Below are 26135 nucleotides of genomic sequence, written 5' to 3' on the forward strand. Positions count from 1 at the left end.
TGCAGCAAGCAATATAGCTGGACCTAGAGATCATCATACTAAGTGAAATAACTCACAGAGAAAAACAAATATATGTTATCACATATGCAGAACCTTAAAAAAATGATACAAATGAAGTTATTTACAAAACAGACTTTGAAAACTGATGGTTACCAAAGTAAAAAGATGGAGGGTCAAATGGAAGGTTGGGGTTGACGTATACACATTACTATGTTTTATTAGTAGCTAGCCTACAAGGATTTACAGTATAGAATAGGGAACTCCGGTCAATATTCTGTAATAAACTATATATGGGGAAAAAATGTGAAAAAGAAAAGATACATGTATAATTGAATCACTTTGTGCTACCTGAAACTAACACAACATTGTTATTCAGCTATACTCCAATATAAAATAAAAATTTTTAAAGAAAACTTACCTGTTTAAGTATTCAGACATATTCTTAGTGGCTGCATAATATTAAAATGTTTGTAGCTATAATCCATCTACTTCTCTATTAAGAATACTAGGCAGCTTTTAATATTTCTCTAGTCTAAATAAAAACCCACATAATCTTTGTGGTGCACATTACTAGATTGATTTATATAAAGTTCTTGATAAAGATTACCAAATTACTCCCCAGAAAGACTGAAGCAATTATATTCTCAGTAACAGTGTTTGAGAACTATGTCATGGACCCAAGCTTGCATACATTTTGGAAATCTTTGTTAATTTGTTAGGCTAAAAGGTATATTTTCAAATTTATAATTTTTAGTCTCAAACAGTAAACATTTAAAAAATAAGATAGCCTTTTTCTCCTGTAAGTCATTACTCTTGAAAAATTTTGCACTTACATGAAAATTTATATGCTCAGATAAACAAATATTCTGTCCTCAGAGCTAGAGAATGTTTTTCTCTGACCCTCCCCTCTTCTTCCCATTATTCACTGGCTCTTCCCTCTCCTCTTCCTTTTGTAACAGGAGTGTAGGTCTTGCTGTGAGGGGATGATCTGCAATGTTGAGCTACCCACCAACCACACGAACGCGGTCTTCGCTGTGATGCACGCTCAGAGGACGTCTGGCAGCGGTGCCCCTGCGCTCTACCTACCAGTGCTGGCCTGGGCCCTCGTGCTGCCGTTGATATAAGGCCACCTTCCCGGGAGAGGCAGAGACCAGTCCTCTGAACACAAGCTAACCACTGTAAAATGGCGAACTTGGAAGACCAATCTCTTCAAGATTGAAGGATGCGCCTTGGACCTCACAGCAGAAGCTGGTTGTTTGCTTAGCTCAGACGCTCCTGCAGGAGGCCATAAGGAAGGGCACTTGGCAGGGACTGAGTGGTTACGTAGCTGTTAGGTTTCTTGATCAGAAGGGCTGCATTTTGTCTCTTCTGCAAGGAGGGTCCTGCCGGCATCTACCACAGGCAGGCTCAGTAGCCTGTGTTGTCCCCGCCAGACCAGACCTTTAGGGGAAAGGACTCCTTGACCTGATTGACTCCTTCAGGGGCTGCTGGAACAGACCCTCTCGATTCTGTGATTGGCTCAGAGTATTTCTGTGAAATCTAATCCTTCCCCGAAGAGAAAGCAGTTTCCCCACTGACGGTGTAGTAACGAGAAAGTCCACTATAGGAAGAAAACTTCCAGTTGAACTAATATGAAACCTATTTGCTAATTGTGGGGGGAAATAAAGCTGTTAAATTATAAGTGTAGAATGCATGCTTATCTGTTTCTTGGCTGACGTGGAGACCTCAGATGAAACATATTAAGGAGTGTCATAAAGGAGGCCAACTGAAGTTGATCGTGCACCACAGGTGCTATATTCTGGCTTAAAGTATACAAGTCTATGCCAAGGTGACTTAATTTTTTCTTTTGAGGAAAGAACCCTTCTAAGGATGCCAAATGCAAAATTAGTGAACTGAGAAGGTGAGGAAACCTCCCTGAGCAAGGAGGATGATACCTTACCACGTGATAGATCCTCAGAAGTAGCAGTTTACGGACTTCCTTGGTGGTCCAGTGGTCAAGACTCTGGGCTCCACCTCTGGTTAGGGGACTAAAATCCTACACGCTGAGCAGCATGGCTAAAAATTAAAAAAAGAAAAAAGCAACTTAAAGACAGAGAAACTGGAGACAGTGTCCCTCTCCCAATCAACCTGATTCAATGGGAGGGCCATCAAGAGAAACTTTCTAAATCCATGCTAAAATGTCTGGCCCCTTTGTCTTCTCTTTCATTCTTATAACACAGTCCTAGACTTTCAAAGGAGCAACTTCTGTTTCTAGAATCCTAATTTCTCGCCTTTACACTTTGGAGTGACCTTTACACACTCTGCCTTTACATGTATAGTGAGAAGTTAGTGGAGTGTTTGCTGTTTTGTTTTTCAGTAGAACAGTTACCATTAGAATGCTGAGTGCTCCATAGAATCCTAATGATGGCGTCTTTGCCACACTGGCTCATCCATGATGGGGGTTGGCCATGGATCAAATACATCCCGCCACTCTTAGTCTGCCCAACTGTTCTAACAAAGATTCTGTTGCCCTGGTGTTTTCAACTCAAACATGTAATCCTCACAGTTCTGGAGGCTGGGAGATCAAGATCAAGGTGCCAGCAGACCTACTGTCTAGTGAGAGCCCTCTTCTAGATTTGCAGACTGGTCTTTTCATATATGCTCAGGGCAGAGGGCGAAGAGTGAGCATAAGGATACTAATCACATTTATGAGGACTCCACCTGCATGACCTAGCATCCCCCAGAGGCCCTACACCCAAATACCATCACATTGGGGCTTTAGGCTTCAACACGTGAATTTGGGCTTCTCTGATGGCTCAGACAGTAAAGAATCTGTCTGCAACGCAGGAGACCTGGCTTCAATCCCTAGGTCAGGAAGGTGCCCTGGAGAAGGGAATGGGAACCCACTGCCGTATTCTTGCCTGGAGAATTTCATGGACAGAGGAGCCTGGCGGGCTACAGTCCATGGGATTGCAGAGTCAAACACGACTACCACCACCATGTGAATTTGGGGGAGCCACAAGTATTCAGTCTGTAGCAACCCCCTATTTTTGTGAACAATTTTTTAGGAACACAGCCATACCTATTCACTTATCTGTTGTCTACAGGCTTCCTTCTTGCTACAACACCAAGGATGAGTAGCGGCAGCTGAGAGCACATGGTCTGTGAAGTCTAGAAGGCCTGCTAGTTTGCCCTTTACAGAAACTGTGCTGACCCCTAACCTCTGAAACGGCAGAAGTACATCAAGGAAAAAGCTGCTTACTTTGCTCGGGCTGCGGTGCTCATGGTGGCGACCTGGCATCTGCAGTGGTTTACCAGATCACTTTCCTTACATGCATCCATGAATTTTCCTTCTTCATTTTGTCTGTTCTATTCCTCTGATTCAACCTCTTAGTGGTTATGTGCCATTGTCAGGTGCTGAGCTGTATATGTTTCTTCTCGACCCTGATGCACTGGGAGCGTCTCATCTTAAAGCTCTCTACCTTCCAATAAAACAGGGAGGAGGCAGATGTCATTACCTCCCTGTCTCTGGCCGAACCAGAGACTCACCTGGAAGCAGCAGTTTTGAAGTCTGATGTAGATTTATCTTGCCTTTCACTCAGCACCTTGAGGTATTTGAATTTTCATAGCTCTGCTTGTTTGAAATTAATTATATATGACTTCAGTTGGAACGTTTTAAGAGCATCTTTGGTGGATGTCTTTTTATTCCCTGGGGTTTCTTTTGTCTGTGAAGTTGATGAATTGTCTGGTAAAAAAAACCCTTAGCAGACAGTACTTCTTTTTCTTTCTTCTGTCTAGATTAATGAATTTTCCTGTGTGTTTTTTAATTTTCTTTCCCAAGGAAACATCTTAATTTTCTCTTCTTCACCTCACATATGTTTTCATAGCTTGCCCTCCTAACCACCACTCCTCTAAGCATTGAAAATAGAGTTATCCTGAGCCAAACAGAGAACACACAGTGGGAACAAAGTGCAAAGACAGCCAAGTGAGTAGGGGTGCCAGATTTACAAATAAAAGCATGGGATGTCCCATTTAATTGGAATTTCAGATAATTTTTTAGTGTAAGTTGTTCATGAACTCATAAGTCTGGCTCATCTGAGGCAATGTTTTCAAGTCCTTGTAATCAGAATTTTCTGGCCAACTTCAAAATAAGACAAATTCTAAGGGCCTCTTGGAGATGTTGACTCAAGAGATGGGATGGAGTCCATGCCTAATCCCAACAATTAGATGCTAAAGAAGCAGCTCCCAGTTGACTGTGATGCTAGGTGTGTTACCCTTGATCTGAGAGGTTTACTCCTTCTTCAGAAGCCCAGTCCTTGGTCACATAATAAGTGCTGATGAATAATAAAGATGCTCACAAGTAACCTGAGTTGGAGTTGTGGTCTCTCTCAGTGTGGTCTCTGGACCAGCAGCGTAGGCATCACCTGGGAATTTGTTAGAAACTCAAATACTCAGCCTCCATTCTAGACCTGCTGAATCAGAAACCCTAAGGGGTCAATTCTGGGTTTTAATAAGGTTTCTAGGTGCTTCTGATGCACACACTAGTTCAAGAACCACTGGACCAGAGAAGTGCTTCCTAAATGTCTTTGTAAATGAGTCCTTGGTGGGGGCATGAAAATTACTCAGGGAGTTTATATTTAAAGAAGAAAACTGGACTCACAGGCCCCAAATCCAGAAAATCAGATTCTTTCTGTTAGAGTTGAATCAGAAAATCTGTATTTTTAGTAAACTCCTAACGTGATCCTGACATGGAGCCACTAAACTAGAGAATAAGAGATGGGGGTGATGTTAGTGAACAGAAGCCCAAAACCTTTAACACTTGACCTTGAAATCCCTATGCATTATGAATGGACTCTATGTGGTGTCTCCAATGCAATTGTTTTAAAACTAGAATCCAAGAATCTAATCAGAATCCATTTGCATGGATATTTTTAGTCCATTACATAGTGACCTAGAATGGCCAAGTGATCCAGACCTCAAATTAATTTCATTTGCCCCCTAATGAGCAAGAAGATGAAAAGTACCTTGTCAAAATGTCCCGTGAGAACTGGGGTAGTGGAGGCAGGAAAGGAAAATATGTAGATTTGTTCTTATAAAAAACACAAGGGGATTAGCTATGAATACGAGAAAAGTGTGAGGGGATGACCTGTCAAAGTTCCATTTTGAATACAACTACATTCTAGAATAAATCTTGAATTCCTGTCCATCATTCACTTTCTGAAAATTAAAAAAAAAGTGGTACAGAACACATATTTTCCCTGTGTCCAAAATCTCTAAATCCAAACCTGAATGAGGTTACCAGCCAGAAATTACAGGCATTGTCTTCTGTATAGTCTGCATTCTGCTGTGTCATGCGCTGTGTAAAACACACCTCATAAGACAAGAGAAAGAGGTGGGTTGGTTTCTTTTTCTCACTGGGAGAGGACTTAAAAGCTGTGCAAAGCATGAAATGAGCAGCATGAACCAGCATGGACTTGGAAAGTGAGGTGTGGTGTGGAATTGGGAAATGTTTCACAACTGAGAAATTACCCTTATGCACAATTCTTGTGGTGTGTCAATTGCCATCTTATAAAATTCTGCTCTGACCTTTGAATCTTGTACGTTTTATTTTTCACCTCGTTGTTTGTCACCGACTCTGATTTGTGGAGGGTGTCACTGTGATTCTGGATGTGTGTGTGTGTTGTGGGTGGGGAGGAGGCGGGCAAAGCACGCCAGAGGACAGAGGTGAGTGGACGCATGAAGGTGACACCTGTACCAACTGGAGAACAAATGGCTGTCCTAATGTAATTTGAGCCTGCCTTTAGGCGTAGCTCCTCGGCTGTGCCCCTGAAACAGTCCAGCATCTTCCTGGTATCACACACCTCCCACTTCTCCTTTGGCCTTCATAGTTCTACTTCCTTCCCTGTCTTCTTCCCTCATTGCCTTGCCTCTTCTATGAGATGCTGAGGCTAGAATCTGAACTATCTAGAGGGGTAATCCAGGATGTGAGCTACTCAGAGTGTGGGCTGTGAAAAATATGGCTTTCATAGCTTTATCCAAGGAATACTATTCAAGGAGTCTGGGAATCTGCAGTTTGAACAAGCATCTACCTGGTCATGATTTTGGTACTGGGAGTCCTTACGGCATCATCTTTAGAAACAATAATGCAAGGCTTCAGTAAAGGCTATAGAGGCTCAAGTAAGAGCATCTACCACATAACTCCTAAACTTCCATTTCTGCACTTTTTTGGTCTATGAAAACTGGTCCCAGGGAAAGGGCTAGGATAAGGTGGAAGACACTCTGTTTGGCAGAGCTGCCCTATGTGGATGGTCCTGGGTTCAGTTCAGTTCAGTTGCTCAATTGTATCCAAATTTTTGTGACCCCATGGATTGCAGCATGCCAGGCTTACCTGTCCATCACCAAGTCCCGGAGCCTATTCAAACTCATGTTCATTGTGTTGGTGAGGCCATCCAACCATCTCATCGCCTGTCATCCCCTTCTCCTCCCGCCTTCAATCTTTCCCAGCATCAGGGTCTTTTCCAGTGAGTCGGTTCTTCGAATTATGTAGCCAAAGTGTTGGAGTTTCAGCTTCAACATCAATCCTTCCAATGATTTCCTTTGGGACTAACTGGTTGGATCTCCTTGCAGTCCAAGGGACTTTCAAGAGTCCAGCACCACAGTTCAAAAGCATCAGTTCTTCAGCACTCAGCTTTCTTTATAGTCCAAATCTCACATCCATACATGACTACTGACAAAATCATATCTTTGACTAGACAAACCTTTGATGCCAAAGTCATGTCTCTGCTTTTTTTTTTTTTTTTTTTTTTTTTTATGTCTCTGCTTTTTAATATGCTATCTAGGTTGGTCACAGCTTTTCTTCCAAGGTGCAAGCATCTTTTTAATTTCATGGCTGCAGTCACCATCTCCTGTGATTTTAGAGCCCCCCAAAATAAAGTCTCTCACTGTTTCCATTATTTCCCCATCTATTTTGCCATGAAGTGAGGGACCAGATGCCATGATCTTAGTTTTCTGAATGTTGAGTTTTAAGCCAACTTTTTCACTCCCCTCTTTCACTTTCATCAAGAGGCTCTTGAGTTCTTCTGCACTTTCTGCCATAAAGGTAGTGTCACCTGCATATCTGAGGTTATTGATATTTCTCCTGGAAATCTTGATTCCAGCTTGTGCTTCATCCAGTACAACATTTCTCATGATGTACTCTGCATATAAGTTAAATAAGCAGGGTGACAATATACAGCCTTGACGTACTCCTTTTCCTATTTGGAACCAGTCTGTTGTTCCATGTCCAGTTCTAACTGTTGCTTCTTGACCTGTATACAGGTTTCTCAAGAGGCAGGTCAGGTGGTCTGGTATTCCCATCTCATTTTCCAGTTTGTTGTGATCCACACAGTCAAAGGGTTTGGCATAGTCAATAAGGCAGAAGTAGATGTTTTTCTGGAACTCTTTCCCTTTTTTGATGATCCAACAGGTGTTGACAATTTGATCTCTGATCCTTCTGGGTTTTCTAAATCCAGCTTGAACATCGGAAGTTCACAGTTCACGTACTGTTGAAGCCTGGCTTGGAGAATTTTGAGCATTACTTTACTAGGTCCTAGGGAGGCCTAGACAATTGGGAGCTCCAGGAAACCAGGGCCTCTTTCAGTCAAGGAGGATGTCCAGGGTTCTGACCACTAACTGAACTCCCTATGAGTCATGGCTGAGTGAGTATAGGAAAAGCAACAAAGCCAAGGGAAAGATGAACTTGTTCACAGGGGCTAAGCAGAGAGGAAAAACCAACCCAATTCAAATATTCTTTAAAGGAGGATAAGCAATAGGGGTCATACAGGTCCTGGAGACAGACTCTATCTAGGTTGTTGAGGGTCCCCAAAGACAGTAATACCTTTTAGAGAGTGATGTATCCATCAGGATGACCTCAACTACAAATAACAGAGGCCCAGTGAACTTGGCATAAATTTGTTGGCTCATACAACCAGAAGTCCAGAGGGAGAGTGGGATTTGGGGTGGACTTAAATCAGTGGTTCATTCTCTGCTGTTTTTTGGCTCCATCTCTCCAATATCTCTGGTAAGGAGATGGTCACAGCTCTCCCAGACATCCCAGCTCGTGTCCAGAGAACAGACAGAAGCTACTGGACACTGACCAGGAAGTGAAGATCTTCACCCAGGCCCCCAGCAAATTGCACCCAGGCAAGATGTGGTTGCTCTTGACTTAGTGCAGCTAAAAGGAGCTCAGTGTCCCCTTAGGCACATGTGATGCATGACAGGAGGTAGATAGCTAAGCAAAATAGGAATTAAAGAGAAGGAAGGAAAAAATGGATCTGGGAGGGCAGCCAGAAAGGTCTGCTCCAGATTCCCACAGTCGGAAGCTGTGTCGGGAGGCAGTTGTTAAGGTGGCTGACAAAATGTTCTGGATAGAGATAAGCCAGCCAAGCCCTCTGGAACTGTACAGACTTGCCCTAACCACACAGTTAGTTGGTAGCAGACCCAGACAGAGAAGCTCCCCTGTCTACTGCAATTTCTACCATGTTCTCTTTTGATTAATGTACACTGTAAATCTGCAAGGAGTGGAGACAGTATTCAACACTTCCCAAAATATTCTACAAGAGAAACTTTTCTTTCTCAAGCATCTGAATTCCACAGAACACACACTTAAATCAACACCACTTTGCAAATATAGAGAAGTATGGGGAGGGGGGGGAAGCTGCAGAACTCAGAGGATGGGTAAGGAATTGACCCCTAAAATAAGGTGGTTGGTTAACACAGGCCAAGTGCATGAACCTTGACTCCTTCAGAAACACTCATTTCTCCAAGAGCTTGGGCTCCATCCTATGCTTGTATAATGACATCCTTGCATCCATTATCCTCAGGTGAGTAGAGGCAGAAAACTGAGGTTTTTGCCCTTACAAAAAGGGCAAAATACTTAAAAAAAAATTATGTTCTCATATTGTTACCTATCAGTTTCCTGAACTAATTTTGATCCCACTCATGGCATTTTCCTCTAGGTCCGAAGGGCCTGCTACTCCTTAAGACCCAACTGTAAACCAATCTGGAACGCATTGTTTTCTAAAGATTGTGTTTCCCTCTCTTTCCATATGCCCTTTGAAGGTATTCACTGAATAGTCACTTGTTAGTTGAAATATTTTTAGATTTATTATGAAATTAACCTTGAGTCAGAAATGGGTCCTGAATACTAACTACTTATCTTTATTTCAACTAATGCATTTAGATCAGAATTTCTTAATGGACTGAAGATGTCCTTTGTCAGAGATATGGACATATTCTCAAGGAAAGTCTTTCTGTTTCTCATCCAAGAACAAGAAGATGATGATAGAAGCTTCTTAGTGGTGAACACATGGCAGTTCAGAGAGGGCAAGGAAGCTTGCACCCCTTCTCATGGACTTGCCTAAGCATCTTTTATCATTAGCCACTTCCCGCTGGTCACAAAGCTCTGCCCATGTGTCAACACTGGGGGGAGGTTGTTATCTGCCCGCCGTGATGCCTTAACTTGCACCCTGGCCACTTGCTCACATGAAAGGAGGAGACAAGATGGCAGAGGAGAGTGACTTTAACTCACCTCCTCTCACAAAAACACAAAAATCACAGCTAACTGCTTATCAACCATTGACAAAAAAGACTAGAATCTACCAAAAAAAGATACTCTATATCCAAAGACAAAGGAGGAGACAAAAAGAGATGGTAGGAGATGCGTTTTTACCATATAATCAAATCCCATACTTACCAGGTGAGCCACCCACAGATTGGAAAATAATTGTATCACAGAAGTTCTCTCACAGGAGTAGGAGTTCTGAAACTCAGATCAGGCTCCTCAGCATAGGGATTCTGGCATTGGGAAGAGGAGCCCCTGGAGCGTGTGGCTTTCAAGACCAGAAGGGCTTGAGTGCAGAAATTCCACAGGACTCCTCAGGGGAAAACAGAGGCTCCACTGTTGGGGGTGCACAGAAAGTTTCATGTACACTGGGACCCAGAGCATCAGACCTACCCGTGGGTCTTAGGGAGCTTGCTGGGCAAACAGGGGTTGGCTGTGGCTCACTGTGGGGGCAAGGACACTGGAGGCAGAGGCCCTAGTGAACACTCATTGGTGTGAACTCTCCAGAAGGTAGCCATTTTGGCACTGAGACTTGAGCCCACCCGACAGCTTGTAGGCTCCGGTGCTAGAATACCTCAGGCCAAACAACAAGCAGGCTGGGAACACAGCCCAACCCATCAACAAACAGGCTGCTTCAAGTTATCCTGAGTATGCAGCCACTTCTAAACACACCCCTTGACGCAGCCCTACCCACCTGAGGGAAAAGAGCCAGCTCTACCCACAGTGGGCAGACACCAGTCCTTCCTACCAGGATCCCTGCACAAAACCCTGAATCAACCTCTTCCACCAGAGACAAGAGGAACTACAAACCTGCAGCTTAAGAAATGGAGATCACAAATACAGAAAGTTAGACAAAATGAGACAGCAGAGATGTATGTTTCAGACGAAGGAACAAGATAAAACCCCAGAAAAACAGCTAAGTGAAGTGGAGATAGGCAATCTGACTGAAAAAGAATTTAGAGAAATGCTAGTAAAGGTGATCCAAGATCTCAGAATGGAGGCACAGGCAAGGAAGATAGAATGTATGTTTACCAAAGAGCTAGAAGTGTTAAAGAACAAATAGATGAACAATGTAATAACTGAAATGAAAAAAATACGCTATAAGGAGTCAATGGCAGGAAAATGAGGCAGAAGAAAGAATAAGGGAACTGGAAGATAGATTGGTGGAAATCACTGTTGTGGAACAGAAGAAAGAATGAGAAGAAAAGAGGACAGTTTTATAGACCTCTGGGACAATGTGCAAAGTGCCAACATTCGCATTATAGGGCCTTCCGGAAGGAGAAGAGAGAGAGAGACAAAGAACCTGAGGAAACACGTGAAGAAGAAATAGCTGAAATCTTCCCTAACATGAGGAAAAAAACAGTCAATTCCAGGAAGCACAGAGATCCTACACAGTATAAACCCAAGGAGAAGGATACCAAGACACACAGTAATCAAACTGACAAAAAATTTTTTAAAAATAAAATATTAAAAGCAACAAGAAACATACAAGGAAATCCCCACATAGTTATCAACTGATCTTTCATCAGGAACTCTGTAGGCCAGAAGGAAGTGGCATAATATTAGTATAATTAGAGTGATGAAAGGGAAAAATCTGCAACCAAAAATATTCAACCCAGCAAGGCTCTTGTTCATATTTGACAGAGAAATCAGACATTTTACAGATAAGCAAGAGCTAAGAGAATTCTGGATGTGAGAGTTGGACTATAAAGAAAGCTGAGCGCCAAAAAATTCAAAATGCTTTTGAACTATGGTGTTGAGGAAGACTCTTGAGAGTCCCTTGGACTGCAAGGAGATCCAATCAGTTCATCTTAAAGGAGATCAGTCCTGGGTGTTCATTGGAAGGACTGATGCTGAAGCTGAAACTCCAGTACTTTGGCCACCTCATGTGAAGAGTTGACTCATTTGAAAAGACCCTGATGCTGGGAGGGATTGGGGGCAGGAGGAGGAGGGGATGACAGAGGATGAGATGGTTGGATGGCATCACCAACTCGATGGACATGGGTTTGAGTAAACTCCGGGAGTTGGTGATGGACAGGGAGGCCTGGTGTGCTGCGATTCATGGGGTTGCAAAGAGTCGGACATGACTGAGTGACTGAACTGAACTGAAGAGAATTCAGCACCATCAGACCATCTTTGAAACATATGCTAAGGAACTTCTCTAGGTGGAAAAGAAAAGGCCACACTAGAAATAAGAAAATTACAAATGGGAAAGGCTCACCGGTAAAGGCAAACATACAGTAAAGGTAGGAAATGACACACAAATATGATACCAAAATCAGCAATCATGAGAAGAGTATATGTGCAGAATATTAGAAATGCATTTGAAATTAAGAAACTAACATTATATATATATTTATTTATTTCTATATCAAAACTTCATGATACCTGCTAACCAAAATCTACAATATATACCAAAATATACAATATATAACCAAAATCTACAATATATACCCTCACAAGAAAGAAAAAGCAACTCTGAAGATCACAAGAGAACAAAAAAGGAAGTGAAGAAAAAGGAACTACAAAAACAAATCCTAACAATTAACAAAATGGCAGTAAGAACTACATATTGATAATTATCTTAAATGTAAATAGATTAAGTGCTCCATCCAAAAGATACAGACTGGCTGGGTAAATACAAAAACAAGACATATATTTGCTGTGTGCAAGAGACCCACTTCAGATCTATGAACATATACAGGCGAGAGGATATAATAAAGTATTTCATGTAAATGGAAATCGAAAGAAAGCTGGAGTAGCAGTACTCATATCATGCAGACTTTAACAAAGACTGTTACAAGAGACAAAGAAGGACACTACATCATGATCAAGGGATCAACCCAAGAAGAAGATATAACAATTGTAACTATATATGTACTCAACATAGGAGCACCTCAATACATAAGGCAAACACTAATAGCCATAACAGGAGATACTAACAGTAACACAATTATAGTGGGAGACTTTGTCACCCCACTTATATCAATGGACAAATCATCCAACCAGAAAATCAGTAAGAAAACACAGTCCTTAAATGACATATTAGACCAAATGGACTTAAATTGATGTATGTGTGTATATAAATATGTATATGTATATACACACACACACAGACAGAGACAGAGTGAGAGAGTGTGCACATTCCATCCAAAAGCAGCAAAATACACCTTCTTCTCAAGTGCACATGGAACATTCTCCAGGATAGATCATATGCTGGGCCAGAAAGCAAACAGTAAATTTAAGAAAATCATATCAAGCATCTTTTCAGACCACAACACTATCTGATAGAAATCAACTAAAAGAGAAAAAACTATAAAAAAGACAAACAGGTGGAGGTTAAAGAATATGTTACCAGACAACCAACGGATTGCTGAAGAAACCAAAGAGGAGATAAAACATGTAGAGACAAATGAAAATGAAAACAGTGATCCAAAACCTATGGGACACAGCAAAAACACTTCTAAGAGGGATGTTTGTAGTGATACAATCTTATCTGAGGAAAGAAGAAATATCTCAAATAAACAACTTAACTTTACACCTAAAGCAACTACAGAAAGAACAAACAAAACCCAAAGTCACTAGAAGAAAATAATCATAAAGATCAGAGCCAAAATAAATGAAATAGAGACAAAGAAATAATAGAAAACAAAACAAAACAGAGAGACTAAAAGCTGGTTCTTTGAAAAGAAAAAACTGATACATTTGGCCAGACTCAACAAGAAAAAAAGGGAAACGGCTCAAATCAATAAAATTAGAAATGAAAAAAGAGGAGTTGCAATGGACACCACAGAAATACAAAGCATCGTAAGAGATTACTACAAGAAACTACATGCCAATAAAATGGACAACCTAAAATAAATGGACAAGTTCTTAGAAAGGTACAATCTCTCAAGACTGAACCAGGAAGAAATAGGAAATATTGAGACCAATTATAAGAACTGAAATTGAAACTGATTTAAAGCTCCCAACAAACAAAAGTCCAGGATCAGACAGCTTCACAGGCAAATTCTATCAAACATTTAGAGAAAAGTTAAAACCTATCCTTCTAAACTCTTCACGAAAATTGCATAGGAAGGAACACTCCCAAACTCATTGTATAAGGCTACCATCACCCTGAAATCAAAATCAAAGATATCACAAAAAAAGAAAATTACAGGTCAATGTCACTGATGAACATAGACAAATCCTCAACAAAATACTAGCAAACCAAATCCAACAACACATTAAAAGGATTGATTACACACTATGATCTAGTGGGATTTATCCCAGGAAAGCAAGGATTTTTCAGTATCCACAAACTAATCAGTGTGATACACCACCTCAACAAATTGAAGAATAAAAATCAGATGATCATTTACATAGACACAGAAAATATTTTTAACAAAATTCAACACCCAATTATGAGAAAAACTTTACAGAAAGTGGGCATAGAGGGAACCTACTTCAACATCATAAAGACTATGTACAACCAACTCCCAGCAAACATTTATTCTCAATAGTAAAAAACTGAAAGCATTTCCTCTAAGATCAGGAATAAGACAAGAATATCCACTCTTGCTAGTTTTACTCAACATAGTTTTGGAAGTCTTACTCATGAAAATCAGAGAAGAAAAAGAAATAAAAGGAATGAAAATTGGAAAAATAAAACTATCACTGTTTGCAAATGACATGATACTATACATAAAAAAATCCTAACTATGCCACCAGAAAAATACTAGAGTTCATCAATGAATTTGGTAAAGTTGCAGGATATTACTTTAATCCTAATTAATTATTACAAAATTAGGTGATTAATACAATCAATGAATTAGTACAAGTAAGTAATACAAAATTCATACACATAAACCTGTTACATTTCTATACACTAACAACAAAAGATCAGAAAATTAAAGAAATAATCCCATTTACCATCCCATCAAAAAGAATAAAATACCTAGGAATAAATTTAAAATTGGACTGATTATATTCTTTGCAGTCAAAGATGGAGAAGCTCTATACAGTCAGCAAAAACAAGACCAGGAGCTGACTGTGGTTCAGATCATGAACTTCTTATTGCCAAATTCAGACTTAAATTGAAGAAAGTAGGGAAAACCACTAGACCATTCAGGTATGACCTAAATCAAATCCCTTTTGATGATACAGTGGAAGTGACAAATAGATAAAAGGGATTAGATCTGATAGAGAGAGTGCCTGAAGAACTATGGACAGAGGTCCATGACATTGTACAGGAGGTAGTGATCAAAACCATCCCCGAGAAAAAGAAATGCAAAAAGCCCAAATGGTTTTCTGAGGAGGCCTTATAAATAGCTGAGAAAAGAAGAGAAGCTAAAGGCAAAGGAGAAAAGGAAAGATATACACATCTGAATGCAAAGTTCCAAAGAATAGTAAGGAGACATAAGAAAGCCTTCCTCAGTGATCAATGCAAAGAAATAGAGGATAACAACAGAATGGTAAAGACTAAAGATATCTTCAAGAAAATTAGAGATACCAAGGGAACATTTCATGAAAAGATGGGCAAAATAAAGGACAGAAATGGTAGGGACCTAACAGAAGCAGAAGATATTAAGAAGAGGTGGAAACAATACAAATAAGAACTATACAAAAAAGATCTTCATGATCCAGATAACCACAATGGTGTGATCACTCACCTAGAGTCAGACATCCTGGAATGTGAAGTCAAGTGAGCCATAGGAAGCATCACTATGAACAAAGCTAGTGGAGGTGATGGAATTCCAGTTGAACTATTTCAAATCCTAAAAAATGATGCTGTTAAAATGCTGCACTCAAGATGCCAGAAAATTTGGAAAACTCAGCAGTGGTCACAGGACTGGAAAAAGGTCAGTTTTCATTCCAATCCCAAAGAAAGGCAATGCCAAAGAAAGTTCAAACTACTGCACAATTACACTTATCTCACACACTAGCAAAGTAATGCTCAAAATCCTCCGAGCCAGGCTTCAACAGTACATGAACTGTGAAATTCCAGATGCACAAGCTGGATTTAGAAAAGGCAGAGAAAGCAGACATCAAATTGCCAACATCTGTAGGATTATCAGAAAAACCAAGAGAGTTCCGAAAAAAAAAACATCTATTTCTGCTTTATTGGTTATGCCAAAGCCTTTGACTGTGTGGGTCACAACAAACTGTGGAAAAGATGGGAATACCAGACCACCTGACCTACCATCTGAGAAATCTGTATGCAGGTCAAGAAGCAAGAGTTAGAACTGGACATGGAACAACAGACTGGTTCCAAATCGGGAAAGAAACATGTCAAGGCTGTATATTGTCATCCTGCTTATTTAACTTCTATGCAGAGTACATCATGTGAAATGCTGGGCTGGATGAAGCACAAGCTGGAATCAAGATTGCCGGGAGAAATATCAATAACCTCAGATATGCAGATGACGCCACCCTTCTGTCAGAAAGTACAGAAGAACTAAAGAGCCTCTTGATGAAAGTGAAAGAGGAGAGTGAAAAAGTTGGCTTAAAGCTCAACATTCAGAAAACTAAGATCATGGCATCCAGTCCCATCACTTCATGGCAAATAGTTGGGGAAACAATGGAAACAGTGAGAGACTTTATTTTGGGGGGCTCTAAAATCACAGAAGATGGTGACTGCAGCCATGAAATTAAAAGACACTTACTCCTTGGAAGAAAAGCTATGACCAACCTAGACAGCATATTAAAAAGCAGAGACGTTACTTTGCCAATAAATGTCTGTTTAGTCAAAGCTATGGTTTTTCCAGTAGTCATGTATGGATGTGAGAATTGGACTATCAAGAAAGCTGAGTGCTGAAGAATTGATGCTTTTGAACTGTGGTGTTGGAGAAGACTCTTTTGAGTCCCTTGGACTGCAAGGAGATCCAACCAGTCCATCCTAAAGGAGATCAGTCCTGGGTGTTCATTGGAAGGACTGATGCTGAAGCTGAAACTCCAATACTTTGGCCACCTGATGTGAAGAACTGACTCATCGGAAAAGACCCTGATGCTGGGAAAGATTGAAGGTGGGAGGAGAAGAAGAAGACAAAGGATGCGATGGTTGGATGGCATCACCGACTCTATGGACATGAGTTGAGTAACCTCTGGGACTTGGTGATGGACAGGGAAGCCTGGCATGCTGCAGTTCATGGAGTCTCAAAGAGTTGGACATAACTGAGTAACTGAACTAAAATGAACTGAAGGAGGCAAAAGTCCTGTACTCCAAAAACTAAGACACTGATTAAAGAAATTGAAGAGGACACAAACAAATGGAAAGATATACCATGTTCCTAGATTGGAGGAATCAATATTGTGAAAATGACTATACTACCCAAGGCAATCTACATAGTCAATGCAATCTCTATAAAATTACCAATAAAAATTTTAACAGAAGTGAATAAACATTTTAAAGAATTTGTATGGAATACAAAAGAACCTGAATAGCTAAAGCAATCCTGAGAAGGAAAAATGGAACTAGAAGAATCAGGCTCCTGACTTCAGACTATACTGCAAAGCTAGAGTCATCAAAACAGTATGGTACTGGCACAAAGGCAGAACTATAGATCCATGGAACAGGATAGAAAGCCTAGAAACAACCCCACACATCTGTGATCAATTATTCTGTGACAAAGGAGGCAAGACTACAGAATGCTGAAAAGACAGTCTCTTCAATAAGTGGTGCTGGGAAAACTGGATAGCTACATGAAATTAGGATATTCTCAGCCTACTGAATCACACACAAAAAGAGAATTTTACTTTTTGAAATTTACTAATGCTTATTTTTTTTGCCAGGTTTTCTGAATATCCTAAGGAAATCTAATAATGATGTATCAGATACAAAATTTTAAATATATTTGTGTAAGATATAAGATTAATATAAATTAATATAAATAGAAATCTGTTCTATTTAAATTATTAATGACATCACTCAAGATGCTCCTATTCTTATTTCCTCTGCATTTGATAAATATTCTCAGATAAATGTTAGTATGTCTCACTATGATTATATATATTTTTCTTTTCCCTTATATTTCTTCTGATTTCTGCTTTATCTTTGTTTCTTTGTTGTTAGGTGTTTAATGGCTTATGATGTCTATCTTCTTTGTGAATTGTACCTTTTATCATTAAAAATATTAATCTTTGTTTCATTTAAAAATAAATAAATACACTTAATAAAAAAGTGAAAAGAATATTCTCAGCTCCTCACTCTCTGAGATGGCCCACACTCTGTCTATGGAATGTGTTTCTCTCTAAATAAATCCAATTCTTACCTAAAAAAAAAATATTCTCTAACACCATATACAAAAATAAAGTTAAAATGTATTAATGACCTAAATGTAAGACTGTACTATAAAACTCTTAGAAGAAAAAAAAAAAATTAGAAGAAAACATAGGCAGAACACTATTTGACATAAATTGCAGTAATATCTTTCTGGATCCACCTCCTAGAGTAATAAACAAAAGTAAACAAATGGGACCTAATTAAACTTAAAATGTTTTGCACAGCAAAGTAAACCATAAACAAAATGAAAAGACAACACACAGAATGGAAGAAAATATTTGCAAATGATGCGACCAACAAGGGATTAATCTGCAACTGACACAGTATTAATCTCCAAAATATACAAACAGCTCATGAAGCCTAAAAGCAAAATAACAAACCACTCAATCAAAAAATGGGCCAAAGATCTAAATAGACATTTCTCCAAAGAAGACATACAGATGGCCAGTAAACACATGAAGAGCTGCTCAACACAACTAATTATTAGAGACATTCAAATCATAACTAAAATGAGGTATCACCTCACACCAGTCAGAATGGCATCAACAAAAGGTTGACAGACAATAAATGCTAGAATAGGTGTGGAGAAAAGGGAATTTCCTACACTCTTGGTGGGAATGTAAATTGGTTGTAGCCACTGTGGAGAACAATATGGAAATTTCTTAAGAATGAAAAAAAGAGCAAACATGATACAGCCATCCTACTCCTGAGCATATATCTGAAGAAAACCATAATTCAAAAAGATACATCCATCTCAACATTCATTGCAACACCATTTACAATGCCAAGACATTGAGGTACCTAAATCTCCACTGACAGGGGAATGAATAAAGATATGGTATATATACATACAATGGAATACTACTCAGCCAGAAAAAGGAAGAAAATAATGTCATCTGTGGTAACATGGATTGACCTAGAGCTCATCATACTAAGTGAAGTCAAACAGAGAAAGACAAATAGATACTATCACTTACATACAGAATCTTAAAAGATCATACAAATGAATTTATTAACAAAACAGAAACACACTTACAGATTCTGAAAACATGGTTACCAAAAGGGAAAGGGTAGGGGATAAATTAGAAGATTGTGATTAACATATATATATACTGCTGCTGCTGCTAAGTCACTTCAGTCGTGTCCGACTCTGTGCAACCCCATAGATGGCAGCCCACCAGGCTCCCCCATCCCTGGGATTCTCTAGGCAAGAACACTGGAGTGGGTTGCCATTTCCTTCTCCAATGCATGAAAGTGAAAAATGAAAGTGAAGTCGCTCAGTTGTGTCCAACTCTTGGCAACCCCATGGACTGCAGCCTACCAGACCCCTCTGTCCACAGGATTTTCCAGGCAAGAGTACTGGAGTGGCATGCCATTGCCTTCTCTGATATGTATATATATATATATACACAGTACACATAAAACAGATAACCAGCAAGGAGCTATTGTATAACACAAGGAATTCTACTCAATATTCCATAATAAGCTATATGGGAAAAGACTTGGAGAAAGAATGGATATATGTATATGTATCAATATAACTGAATCACCTTGCTGTACGCCTGAAACTTAACACCTGAAGAGTTAGTTTCAACTATAACTCAATATAAAATAAAAATTAAATTAAAAAAGACAATGATATAACTAAATTGAAAGGAAGGGAACACTACAGTATTTCCCCTATTTCTTTTGATGGATCTTTTTTTTTTTTGTAAAAGATCAGAAATCCAAATATCCAAAATTGATTTTGGAAGATGTTTTCTCAGCTGCATTCAGGTTCTGACTCTTTATACTTACCTGGCCTTAAAAATTGTGCAATTTGAAAAAAGACAAGAGAAAGATTTTGATCATAGTTGCACCAATGTGTCATCTGTTACTACCTGGAGGCAGGGAGCAATTATTTGACTGATAAAACAGATTAGTGAAATAATTCTACATGACATCTGTGTTTTTCTTTTTAATGCAAAGTTTCAATGTGAAAGTGAGTTTAATTAAGTGGAAAGATAATCCATGATTAAATAAGATAATGAAGCACATATTGCAAACAAATGACATGGTAAAATCTTAAGAGTTCATGGTTAGGAAATAGTGAAATAGTTTGAGGCGATACTTTCTTGATTATTTTTAAAAAATCAAGACTGCTAGATCTTATCTACATCTTGAACTAGGCAAGCGCAAATCTTCCCATTTCACTACCTACCAACTGCTCTGAAAATACAATTACTCGAAGTGGTTTGATGGCCCTTGTCAGCCGTGGGTAAGTGTCTGTGCTAACGAGGCAAGGACAGCAGTGTGGTATGTGGGGTGCAGTTCTCAGGGAGCACGTGCAGAATCCTAATAAGCATTTAATTTCTTTTCCTTGGAGAAGCCTGCAGTGCCTTGGGGGAAATGTAATCGGAGATTTGCAGAAACGAATAGGAACACCACACGTGCAGAGGGGCTTTGCATTGCTTACTCTTGGAATCAGGTGGGGTTCAGTTGTACCTTAAATGAAGCAGGGGACAAGCCTGGCCTTACAGGTTGCCCTTGGGGAGCTTCAGCCATTACAGCTGAGTTCTGAGAGTTTAGCTTTAGAAGCAGCCAGGGTTTGAATGACATATGCCCTCACATCCTAAAGGCACTCAGGATCAGGTGGTTGAATGAAGATGACTCTTATTTCTTATGGTTATCTTGGATGGGGGATGGGTGGATGACTTTGGGCAGGTCAATAGGTGTGAAGGCGAATTATTTGTAAAATGGCATCAGGATACGGCTTAGCAATCTATTATCCCATTTGCGACTCAGATTCTTCCCAAACTTTTTTGCCCAATGTGACTAAAAACTGCCTTTTTTACATCTAAAGTTGGCTACACTTTCTAAGCTCTGAAATTGTAGCCAACTTTTGATGTTTCTTTGTGGGCTTCCTGGGTGGCACAGTGGTAAAGAATCTGCCTGCCAATACAGCAGATGTAAGCGACCTGGGTTTAATCCCTGGGTTGGGAAGATCCCCTGCAGGAAATGCAACCCACTCTTAGTATTCTTGCCTGGAAAATTCCATGGACAGAGGAGCCTGGCATCCATGGAGTCACAAAGAGTTGAATACGACTGCGCATACATACTTGCACACATCCTTTGTAGGAAGCAGTTAGAAACCAAGCTCTGGTGGGATTCTTACTAAAAATGAACAGGCAAGAAGGCAGGAAGAATAGAGAAGAGGCCTAGATCTTAACAGTCTTCAAAGTTTGTAACTTGGCCCTGAAAGAGCTGAATGTGACAAGAGATGATTATAAACAAAAACTGGGTACGGGGAGTCCTAAATTCCTGCCCCTCCCACCATACCCAACGTTAATTCCTGTAATTGGGCCAATAGCAGGTAAATCCAGGCTTCACCCAATGAGGAAAACCTGTTGAAATGAACCCATGAAATGTTTTTCACAAAGTACTTAACCTCACCAGCATTCAGTGTCTCATTTGTGTTTATTATTTATTGATACTGCAGAAGAATCAAGTAATGAATCAGGTATTGGTAGGTAGTAAGTACCACAAACAAGTATGAACTTTTATTATCTCACTTTATGTCATGTCAATCAGTTATATTCTACATGTTACCCTTTATATTTTGAAGTCATTAAGGTGACCCTTCTGCACCCATGGAATTGACTTCATTTTATTGGCAAAAAGATTCTCATTTTTTTTCGTTAATTGGTTAGGTTTCCTCAAACTTCAAATGCCTATTTAAAAAAAAAAACACAATAGGAAGTATATGCTTTATATAAAGTGCAGAGCTCCATTTAATGGATTGTTTGGCTAATTTTCTTTTAGGCAAATTAGCAAATTAATTTATATAAGCTATTAATACCAATTATTAATGCTTTTCATTTTGTTGGTTTCAACCATCTCTGCATGACACACACTGCAACAAAATGGAGATTGATTTCACTAAGTCTGGCAACACTGCAGTACTCTATAACCTTTGCAACAATGCTTATTTGAAAGGCTGGGTTTAATTATCCCCTTTTTTTTTTTTGCTTGCATCTCAAGATACTGATAGGTAACAGTTCTATTGCACTTGACAGTTAAAAGTAAATTCATCACAGTCTTCCTACACTGCCCTTGATGCTTGTCACATAAGGAGACTTTATTTTTTTTTTTTTTCATAAGGAGACTTTAATATGCCACCAGAAAAGTATTAGCCTGGCTTATCTGCCTTAGTTTTTACACATGGGCTGGGAGTGGGGAGAAAGTCAGCTACAAAGCAGGGCAGGAAGCAGGCCTGCTGACTTAACCTGTTCTAAGACTGGGTTTCCCGGGTGGCTCAGTAGTAAGGAATCTGCCTGCAATAAAGGAGACTCAGCTTCAATCCCTGGGTTGGGAAGATCCCCTGGAGGAGGAAATGGGACCCACTCCAGTATTCTTGCCTGGAGAATCCCATGGACAGAGAAGCCCAGCGGCCTACAGTCCATGGGGTCGCAGAGAGTTGGACACGACTGAGCACACATGCACGACTGGACCTACAGGTGCACTGGAATTCAAGATCCTTACAGAGCCAAGGAGCCTGGGTCTTCTCTGCACTGCATGGCCTTTACATGGCTTTCCAGTTATGCCTCTTTTTGAAGTCTTCTCATTTTATCCCCCCTCCTAAGAACTGGCTCCCTGACCCTCTCTCTGTTGTGCTGTTTAGTTGCTAAGTCATGCCGGACTATTTGCAACCCCGTGGACTGCAGCACGCCAGGTTTCCCTGTCCTTCACTATCTTCCGGAGTTTGCGCCAGACTCAAGCTGTTGCTTATTCAGGCATTTGAGCCCTTCCTGACTCTGGCTCTCTGGGCTTCTTTCATCTCTCTGCCTCGTGACCTTTATGCATTTGCTCCTCTGCACCATCTGAGCAGCTCAGCACTTCCTTGCTTTGGATGTCATTTTCACTCTGGGGCCCTTGTCCTGCCCCTGGTCCACGGAATATGGTCCAACAGTGGGGAAGAACAGGGCTTTCTGACTCTCCCCTCTGTGAGGCAGCCAGGCAGGGCAGCTCCCTCCTAAATCATGATGGGCAGGCTAGGTACTATGATTGATCAGGACTCCAAATAATCAGCCAGGACACACCTTTGAGGGTCTTTTAAAGCTAAATGTGGTATTAATAACATAAAGGCATCTAACTCTCATGATCTGTCTTCTCCCCTCCACATCCTAACCTTCTTCAACATTGAATCTATTCCATCAGTATTTGAATTTCAATTAATAAGACGGTGACTGGCTAGCTATTACGTTTTCAGTGGCTTAAAATTTTGAAGAGAGGTGGGAAACATTTTATGTTCCAATATTCTGGACAGTGGGGGCTGTGCTTATAAAAGGATACAACCCACAGGGACACAATGAAGGTGATAGAGGTGACAGCCCAAAATGCCTGCTTTTCCTGCGGGCCTGACCTTCTCATTAGCTGTTCTGAGTTTTCACCGATCAACACATAGCCACGCAGCAGAGTAAGAGGCTGCCAGCCCAGGGTTACTTTAACTGGGATAGGGAATTAGAATGTTCAAGATTGGTTTATATACATGGCACTTAATTAAATCTCATGCAGGTGAAGTCCATCTTGAATGCATTCGAGCTGTAACTCACGGCATGTTTGCTGGTGTCGCTGGTGTGATAATTGATGTAACATTCATCAGTCTTTCAAGTATCTACACTCACTCAGGAGACACATGTGATTCCACTTTGGGAGACTTATGACCTAAATATCTTAAATGCAGCTTTTTCAATTTCCTGCTGATCTTGCTGGTCTGTCTGAGAGGAGAGAAGCAAGACTGATAAGATTTGCTTAGAGAAAGAATATTAAAACAAGAAATAAACAAGGTAGCTTTATTTGGTCAATATTCTATTAGACCTTTTTGTGTTTATCCTGAGTGTTTAGATGGTGGGGTTGCATTTCTTTATTATGTCCAAGGAGGATTTAATTTTCCTGGGGGAGAATTTCTGAGAAATGTCTGATACTTTAAGATAACCAGATTTTTGAAAAGCCAGCCACAAGGATAAAGGTGTTCAGTAAAATGATAGGAATAATGAAAACTAGAACCTGATTAAAAATGTGATTTCTTGCTTCTGCCTGACCCTGCGGTTTATGCTTCAGTTCAGCTTCAGTAGAGGTCCCAAGGAATAGAAGCCAAATCTGTACCAGTCACAATCTAAATGGTGTTTCTCATTTCTGGAGGACATGATCTCTTTCTATCCCCATCCTGATATTACAAGGTCTCCATGTCACTAAACACTGGGCATGCTTGGCTGGGCTCTCTCCCTTCATTGTGCCCCACTCTCCCACCCCTCACAATGGATGAGGGTCCTTCCTGCCCTTTGGATTTGCCTGTGGGTATGGGGGAGGTGGCAGTTCAAGAGGAGATCTCACATAATACCAGTTTTCTGGATCATTTGATTTATTTAAATATCTACAATGCCAAGGCCCCTGGGCATTCATCCAACCAACTGCTTATGTTTCCATAAATAATGTCAGCTCTGGGACTCAAGTGAATGAGGCCAAGGGCTGGCTAAAGGGCTGTGTCTCCTGTTCCTTGAAGGTCAAGAGTTTCTGAGTATCAGTGTATAAGAACATTTTTCAGGAAAGTACTCCAAGTACAAACTTTTCAGAAACACTGTCTCATTCAATATTCAAATTTCAGTGCATTTCAATAATCTATGTGTAGGGTTTGTGTCAAGTGGCATGGAGAAAGGAGCTCTAGAAACTGATGTGGAGAATTAGAATTTAACACTCGCTGATTAACCTTAACAGGTTTATATTAAAAGGCAAAGTCTAATAAGCTGATATTGAAATAGCAGTAAAGAATTCAGATTGATGAATTATGTTTTCAAATGCCAAGGTCAAGGAGAAATTCAAGTAGAAGTCTGAAAATTCAAATTCCTTAATAGTTGCTCCTAGACCCTAATGACTAATATAAACATATCGTACTAAGTTTATATTTTTTACTTGTTTTTATTTTAATTGGAGGATAATTGCTTTACAATGTTGTACTGGTTTTTGCTGTACAACAATGCAAATCAGTCATAACCATATATATATATGTATATGTGTGTGTGTGTGTGTATATATATATTCCCTCCCTCTTGCACCTCCTTCTCACCCTATCCCAGCCCTCTAGGTCATCACAGAACACCAGGCTGGGCTCCCTGTGTTACATAGCAGCTTCCCTCTAGCTAAATATTTTACACATGGTAATATATATATATATATGCCAATGTTTCTTTCTCAATTTGTCCCACCCTCTCCTTCCCCTGCTGTGTCCACAAGTCCCTTCTCTATGTCCATGTCTCTATTCCTGTCCTGCATATAGGTTCATCAGTACCATTTTTCTAGATTCCATATATATGCATTAATATGCAATATCATTTTTCTCTTTGACTTGTTTCATCACACTAAGTTTAAATGAACAAATCCTTAACTTGAGTCTTCACAGCAAACCAGCACTATAATCAATAAATTTGTTTCTTCCTGCCAGGTAATTAGGAGATGAAGTGGTGTTTGGACACTATTTACAATGGTTACTCAAGAGAGAGGGAGAAGTCACTTTCAGCTAGTCTGCTACCATGGGGATCTCTTGGGTAATATGATGGCCATATCAGCATGTAGAAGAAACAGATATAATTGCATGTGACCAAAGACATCCACAAAATGCTCAGCAGACCCACTTTGAGGAGACTTGGGGACAACAATCAAAGAGTAAATCTAGTTGTTTTTAAAAATTTCCCCAAAGTGCTGTTTTCTATAGGAACTGATTCTCTAAGTCCTTCTGTTCTATTGTCCCCTCCCCCACCCCCTGTGCCAAGATGAATTCCCCTCTGCTCGCCACTGCCCTCCCCCCTTCACCCCACTCAGTACTTAGAGGGCCAGGCATGGCCCCTGCTACATTAATCCTCTTCTTCAGCCCTCTGTAGCTGAGACCATACTGCCAAATTTGCACAAAACTTCATCAAACATTGGGTGATCTTGGAGAGCAAGTATAATACAACATACAGTAATTGATGTTGACACTTCAAGGGGCTGCCCAGGGTTGCTCCACAAGGCCTGCCTCCCTGTGCTGGCAGCCACTCACCACCATTATCCATTCCCTGCCTTGCCCACATTTGCAACCACCACAATTCCACTGGGCATCTTAATATTTTAGTTATTTGAGGATCCATCTCTATCTGGTACAGAAAAGGAAAACATTTCTTTCCCTTTTTGGTTAGTCTGTCTCCCAGAACAGTTTTCTTACCCCAGAAGCCACATAATCTCAGGATGACTGAATAGTAAAGTCCACTTCATTCAAGAGATCCC

General features: G+C 40.2%; 1 protein-coding gene across 5 annotated transcripts in view; it reads left to right on the forward strand.

The window, feature by feature from the left end:
• Positions 1 to 5559, forward strand: part of LYPD6B (LY6/PLAUR domain containing 6B) — a 228572-nt gene extending 223013 nt beyond the window's left edge. For all 5 annotated transcript variants that reach the window (XM_065931514.1, XM_065931511.1, XM_065931513.1 and 2 more), the window contains one exon: positions 960 to 5559. In XM_065931514.1, the coding sequence (XP_065787586.1) occupies positions 960 to 1124 (165 nt within the window). In that variant the 3' untranslated portion in view covers positions 1125 to 5559. The remainder of the gene's footprint in view (positions 1 to 959) is intronic.
• Positions 5560 to 26135: the final 20576 nt, after the last annotated feature.

The sequence above is a fragment of the Muntiacus reevesi genome, chromosome 3 (assembly GCF_963930625.1).
Source record: "Muntiacus reevesi chromosome 3, mMunRee1.1, whole genome shotgun sequence".
NCBI classification, from domain to species: Eukaryota; Metazoa; Chordata; class Mammalia; order Artiodactyla; family Cervidae; genus Muntiacus; species Muntiacus reevesi.